Genomic DNA, 7,500 nt, shown 5'->3' with positions numbered 1-7,500 from the left:
ACCATCCATACAGTCCAGTATCATAGCATGTCCTGTAGCTCCATCCATACAGTCCAGTATCATAGCATGTCCTGTAGCTACCATCCATACAGTCCAGTATCATAGCATGTCCTGTAGCTCCATCCATACAGTCCAGTATCATAGCATGTCCTGTAGCTCCATCCATACAGTCCAGTATCATAGCATGTCCTGTAGCCATCCATACAGTCCAGTATCAACATCAGTTGTAGAATAACTTTATGGGGTCTAACACGTCCCTCTAGCCCTCTGACCTGGTGAAATATTAACATAAGTCTGTCACATCATATGGATACAAGTATAAAGATACATTCTGCCTGTTCCCAGCATTAGCACAACACTTAGCGATGGTTAGCTTGTTACCTGTGAGGATATATGCTAAATGTAACGTCTCTTTCACTCAAAAAAAGTCTAATGTCGAAGTGGAAATCAAGAGAAAAGTGGCATTGCCACACCAGTTACAGAACATGCATGTATGCATCTCAGTGTCAGTTCACATTACGCACAATCAGCAGTATGAACTCACTGATGTAATGCCATTTATTTTCTAAGTGTTAGTAGGCTCAGTGAGACTGAGTCCAGCGTGAGGGAGACACCAGCGTCTCCACGGCAGGTGATCTGCTGCGTCACGCAGGGATGAAATAATGAAATAGTAAATAGGACTACAGCGACAGAAATATGTGCAGAATGAAGACAGTCAAGACGGCCCAGTGTTTGGTGGACCGTGTACACCTTGTTCACTTAATAGTAGGGCTGCAGCTATCGATTATTTTAGTAATCAAGTATTCTACCGATTATTCCATTGATTAATCAAGTAATTGGATAAGAAATACTTAGTAAACAGCTATAGTAAATATTTATTATTGATGTTTACTAAAAAAAAGGAAACCTGTCTTTTGTATATATAGTTTTTATATATCCTTTTTTTTTTAGAAAAAGCAACATTTTTTATTGCCAAGTTCCAAGACCCTTAAAAAAAAGTACATTTTTGGTGGCCCAAATGTTAATAGTTTTCGCCCCCTTCCCTTCCTGCCTCTGGCTCTTTGCACTGGATATGTAAAGAGCTGTTCACTAACCAGAGGGTAGATGTGACGGTACAAAGCTTATAGCAGGGCTGTTCAACTACACTGTTCTGGGGGACACATTTTAAGAAGGCTAATACACAGTGAGGAGAAATAATAAAGAACGCAGACATCACCGGCATGATGATGTCATTCACGTGCATATTAAGTGGCCATGCTGGGGGGAGGAGCCGGTTTGTCTCCGGCAGCAGCTAAGTTTCCAAAGATTAGTAGCAAACTAATAAACAGACTACAAACCGACATCTCTCGTTTTAGCTCGTTGGTAAAACATGGCTATTTGCAGAGTAGCATGCTGTAGGCTAGTTGTGTATAACATGGCTATTAGCAGAGTAGCATGCTGTAGGCTAGTTGTGTATAACATGGCTATTTGCAGAGTAGCATGCTGTAGGCTAGTTGTGTATAACATGGCTATTAGCAGAGTAGCATGCTGTAGGCTAGTTGTGTATAACATGGCTATTAGCAGAGTAGCATGCTGTAGGCTAGTTGTGTAAAACATGGCTATTAGCAGAGTAGCATGCTGTAGGCTAGTTGTGTATAACATGGCTATTAGCAGAGTAGCATGCTGTAGGCTAGTTGTGTAAAACATGGCTATTAGCAGAGTAGCATGCTGTAGGCTAGTTGTGTATAAACATGGCTATTAGCAGAGTAGCATGCTGTAGGCTAGTTGTGTAAAACATGGCTATTAGCAGAGTAGCATGCTGTAGGCTAGTTGTGTAAAACATGGCTATTAGCAGAGTAGCATGCTGTAGGCTAGTTGTGTATAACATGGCTATTAGCAGAGTAGCATGCTGTAGGCTAGTTGTGTAAAACATGGCTATTAGCAGAGTAGCATGCTGTAGGCTAGTTGTGTATAAACATGGCTATTAGCAGAGTAGCATGCTGTAGGCTAGTTGTGTATAACATGGCTATTAGCAGAGTAGCATGCTGTAGGCTAGTTGTGTATAACATGGCTATTAGCAGAGTAGCATGCTGTAGGCTAGTTGTGTAAAACATGGCTATTAGCAGAGTAGCATGCTGTAGGCTAGTTGTGTATAACATGGCTATTAGCAGAGTAGCATGCTGTAGGCTAGTTGTGTATAACATGGCTATTAGCAGAGTAGCATGCTGTAGGCTAGTTGTGTATAACATGGCTATTAGCAGAGTAGCATGCTGTAGGCTAGTTGTGTATAACATGGCTATTAGCAGAGTAGCATGCTGTAGGCTAGTTGTGTAAAACAGCGCGGTGGACGAGAGCAGCAGACGTTAGTTAGCTACCTGGTGTCGGGTTGGCTCTGTGGAATGGATGAGTACACTGGATGTTTTCTACTGAGATGATGTAGCAGCATGTTTGCAGCTTAAAATAATCCCAAACTTTCTGTCGTTTTCTCTCGCCTGTCTCTTCTCTTAGACCCTCGCTATTTTCGTCTTCGTTCATTTGGAATCTGGGCCGTCAGTCTTGTGTCCACAGAAGCGTCAACGTGTTGTGTGCGCTAGTAATAATCCTCCGTGCAGAAACACAGTGAGCCGTACAACCTTAATTACATTGATTTAACGAAGCTTCGAGGCAAAGAATTTTGCTTTGAGGATTTTTTGTAATCGAATGATTCGAGTTATTCGAGGAATCGTTTCAGCCCTACTTAATAACCTACAAATCATCCACGGGATCAATTACGCATCACATGAGTTTACCCCCCCCCGACACAGCGTTTGTTCCTGGGGAGATGGATCCGTGTGTCCCGCTTCCTGTGCACCATGGATGTCTGAGCCTCAGCAACTACTAACTATATAGATACAATCTGCCTGTTTCCAGCATTAGCACAACACTTAGTGATGGTTAGCTTGTTACCTGTGGTGATATATGCTAAATGTAACGTTTCACTTTCTTAGCGTTTGAGTGACTGACCAATCTGGGTGCATTTGGAGATGCCTGATGAAGTTTGACGTTGTTGATCCGGCATCATTGATCTTGGTGCTTCACACCTAGCATGTAGCTGTTAGCTTACTGCCACTGTTTACCAAGTTATTGAAAGCTAAACTAATGAGAAAAGGCCCAACTCCAGGAGGACTTGGTGTCGCCATGTCAATGTATTTTTATATGTGAATGCACACACATAAGACATGGAGCATGTGTTACATTGCACATTATGGCAAAGGGCAGGGGACATGCAGCTCGTCATACGTTTCCCCAACGTATATGCACCAATAAAAGAAAATAGAAATACATGAATAAATTTAGATTTAAAAAGCAATAATTGCATGAAAACAGGTTGTTGACGAGTCTCGGAGCTCGAGTCTGAAGTCTTTTGGGTCGAGTCCGAGTCAAGTCTGAAGTCAGCTGTTTGTGCGACTTAAGTGCGACTCGAGTCCGAGTCTCAGACTCGAGTCCCCATCTCTGGTGTGTGTGTGTGTGTGTGTGTGTGTGTGTGTGTGTGTGTGTGTGTGTGTGTGTGTGTCTCTGTGTGTGTGTTTGTGTGTGTGTGTGTGTGTGTGTGTGTGTGTATGTGTGTGTGTGTTACCTGTCTGGAAGTTAGATTTTAGGACGTCTGGAGGCAGAGCGATGGTCCAGTTTAATATCCCTGCGACGCCTCCGGCCAGGAGGATTCTGGGAGTGCTGAGCTGAGAGACGCTGACACACGCAGACACACGAAGACACACAGAGACACACGGAGACACACACACAGAGACACACATTCAGAAACACATATTACAACCAGCGGACCCACAGGAACGGTAAGCTTCCCCACGGTTACCATGGTTACTCACCTCTGACCCTCAGGAGTCAGAAAGTTTTTGAGGTATTCATACGTCAGGAAGTAGAGACCGTTAGAAGGAACGTCTAAAATATAGAAACAAGGGTTACATATATCAGTTACTGGAGTACTGTCAGGGATTACTGGACAAATATAGTTACATATATCAGTTACTAGAGTACTGTCGGGGATTACTGGACACATATAGTTACATATATCAGTTACTAGAGTACTGTCGGGGATTACTGGACACATATACTTACATATATCAGTTACTAGAGTACTGTCGGGGATTACTGGACACATATAGTTACATATATCAGTTACTTGAGTACTGTCGGGGATTACTGGACACATATAGTTACATATATCAGTTACTTGAGTACTGTCGGGGATTACTGGACACATATAGTTACATATATCAGTTACTAGAGTACTGTCGGGGATTACTGGACACATATAGTTACATATATCAGTTACTAGAGTACTGTCAGAGATTACTAGTCACATATAGTTACATATATCAGTTACTGGAGTAGTATAGTATATCTCTGGTTAGAGTAGAGTAGTATATCTATGATTACTGTATAGTAGTATATCTATGAGTAGAGTAGTATATCTCTGATTACTGTAGAGTAGTATACCTCTGATTACTGTAGAGTAGTATATCTCTGATTACTGTAGAGTAGTATATCTCTGAGTAGAGTAGTATACCTCTGATTACTGTAGAGTAGTATACCTCTGATTACTGTAGAGTAGTATATCTCTGATTACTGTAGAGTAGTATATCTCTGATTACTGTATAGTATACCTCTGATTAGAGTTAGCACGGTTCCCTTGTAGACGGAGCGGAGTCCCTGCTCCTTATAGAGACGGACTGCACAGTCGATCGGACCCGAATACTTTGACCGCCCGCCGCTGGCCTGCACCTGGAACACAACAACACTTCAATACTTTAATTATCTTTCATTAAAAGAGTATTCATTTTAGAGAGTGGACAAAGCAAGAAGCTTGAGTTCCTGACTGATGTGACACATTTAAACCTGAAGTTACAGAAGCCTCTGCACATATCTGAACGGGGTAGAGAGAGACGTACCGTCTGAGTATTTCTCTTTTCTGTCTCTAGTGAAAGTACCTTTACTACTGCAGTACTATCCTGTTTTCCTGTCACTTTATACTTCTACTCTGCTGCCATTCAGAGGGCAATATCTTACTTTTTACCATACACCAGTTATTAGACAGCTTCAGTTAGTGCACAGATGGAGCTTCTGTCTAAATAAAACATACAACATGACGCTTCCCTATGAATGAAACTTCGCAGTATAAAAAGACTTGCTGCTTTTATTGATCTTATTTTTAATAAATGTTTAACAATGTTGAGGTTTTGACCAAACAAAGATTGTGAAGGTTTAACTTTGGGCTCTGACGCCATTCTCATGTTTTTTACAAACCAATCAATCAATCGATTAATAAAGGACGAATAATGATCAGATTGATCTATAAATGAACACGTTACCTGCAGTAAACATTTGATCCTCTCTCCTGGAGCAACGATGGCGGTGGTGAAGACGCCGGCCAGACAGCCGGAGAGGAAGATCTGAGAATTCCTGAGGAGAAAACCGAAGAAATACTTGTATGTATATATATATATATATATATATATATATATATATATATATATATATATATATATATATATATAACAATCATATTAACTTCCAGAGAGAATAATAACATGAAGAGTCAGTGGCAGTGCCGGCCCGGTACATATGGGGGCCCAAGCAGAATCATTTTGGGGCCCTACCTTACAGTGCATAGTGAAGTATTGCCACCTCACAGCAGCAACTGTATGCAAATCTTAACCTTACGCATTTCATCTGTACCTGTACCTGTTTTACTGCTTATTAAGTACACCAACAGACACAGTCAAAGTAAAGCTTACAGACAAGGCCCAAACTAAACCAAAGAGTCGCTGAATGCTAAATATGTGGTATCAACATAAAGGGTTCTGGCTCAACCACGTCTGATTCTATCAGGCACCTGAAAACCTATTCTGATAGGTTAGCTAACATGTTTAGCTTAGCATTGGCTTTAGCTACGACCTACGGAGGTTAACTCCGACTGTCGCTCGCTAGATGTTATGAAAAGATTAATGAGCATTGGTTTGTTTGTTTGCCAAACTTTCCGGGGGATTTAACGTTATGCAACCATATACGTCCCTTTGGCTGCCAACACGTTAATTATCAACGTCGGCTGTAAACCGGTTACAGGTTTATTGTTGATCGTGTAACGTTCCAGTTTCATTAAGTTAACGTTACACTGGGATGGAGAGTCTGGGGAATGTGTTGATCAGTTATAGGATGTCATTAGTTGTAGAAGCAGTGCACATTACATTGTGCTCTTTAAGTGAAAAATAGTCAGGTATTAATTTTAGCAATATTTTCCTGATACCCTGAGTACATCAATATTTGGTCTTTACTGTATGTTCATGTTACAAGGCTAAACACATTATTAACTTGGAAGTAAAGCATCCCTGGTGTTTTTTGACATATTGCAATAGCCTGTTTACACTTATTATATACCAAAAAACCAATCACAGCCGATACTGTATGATAATAGATAAAGGAGTCATAATAACAGAGTATATGCTTTAATTTCCTTACAGATAGATATGCATTTTTCTGAGCAGCCTAGATGGAGCACAGCAGGTGATACAGCACTCATTATATCCACCAGAGACCTGAGACTGAGACTGAGACTCGAGCTCAGAGACCTGAGACTGAGACTCGAGCTCAGAGACCTGAGACTGAGACTAAAGCTCAGAGACCTGAGACTCGCACTCAAGCTCAGAGACTTGAGACTGGGACTTGAGATCAGAGACCTGAGACCTGAGACTGAGACTCAAGCTCAGAGACTTGTGAGCATCTCTGCCTGAATCTTTGGTCTGAACTTTAGAGTGAATGTTGTTCAGAGCAACATCAGCAGCTCTGCAGCACGTCAGACATTTCCACAAAGATTTATAAACGCAGAAAATAACAGGAAGTGAGAGACCGAGAGGAGTAACATGAGCAGAGAGGGGAGTAGCTCCACAGCGCGAATGAAAGCAGAGGACAACAGAGTTAAAAATAGAGCTTCAACAAAGTTAGGGTTAGGGGTGTGTGTGTGTGTGTGTGTGAGTGTGTGTGTGCGTTACTTACATTAGAGGTTTGTCATCTTCTGCCTGCAGCTGTTTTCCCAGACCGAACCCAAAGAAACTGATGGCCATCATTGGAGCCACGCCCGCCAGGGGAGCACCCATTCCTTTATAGAGACCGAGGACACCCTGACACACACACACACACACACACACACACACACACGCACACACACACACACACACACACACACACACACACGCACACGCACACACGCACGCACACACACACGCACGCGCACACACGCACGCACACACAAACACACGCACGCACACACACACAGACACGCACACACACACACACACGCACACACACACACACACACACACACACACACACACACACACACACACACACACACACACAGAGACTTCTAATGAGGGCATTAAACATGAACTCAGAACGGAGAAGAAGTATGTTAGCTTTAAATAATACAAACTACAAAGAGACACATGGAAGAGAAACGTGTTTCTTGTT

General features: G+C 42.0%; 1 protein-coding gene across 1 annotated transcript in view; it reads right to left on the bottom strand.

Annotated features, from left to right (window-relative positions):
• The window catches only part of LOC144513562 (mitochondrial carnitine/acylcarnitine carrier protein), a 12,982-nt gene that overhangs the window by 4,001 nt on the left and 1,481 nt on the right, over positions 1-7,500 (bottom strand). Inside the window, exons 3-7 of the mRNA XM_078244665.1 lie at positions 7,027-7,151; positions 5,346-5,436; positions 4,641-4,758; positions 3,843-3,915; positions 3,596-3,705 (exon numbers count right to left, since the gene is read on the bottom strand). Coding sequence (XP_078100791.1) covers positions 3,596-3,705; positions 3,843-3,915; positions 4,641-4,758; positions 5,346-5,436; positions 7,027-7,151 — 517 coding nt within the window. The remainder of the gene's footprint in view (positions 1-3,595; positions 3,706-3,842; positions 3,916-4,640; positions 4,759-5,345; positions 5,437-7,026; positions 7,152-7,500) is intronic.

Source organism: Sander vitreus, unplaced genomic scaffold (assembly GCF_031162955.1).
Source record: "Sander vitreus isolate 19-12246 unplaced genomic scaffold, sanVit1 ctg287_0, whole genome shotgun sequence".
NCBI lineage: Eukaryota > Metazoa > Chordata > Actinopteri > Perciformes > Percidae > Sander > Sander vitreus.
This window is presented reverse-complemented; position numbering and strand designations above follow the sequence as displayed.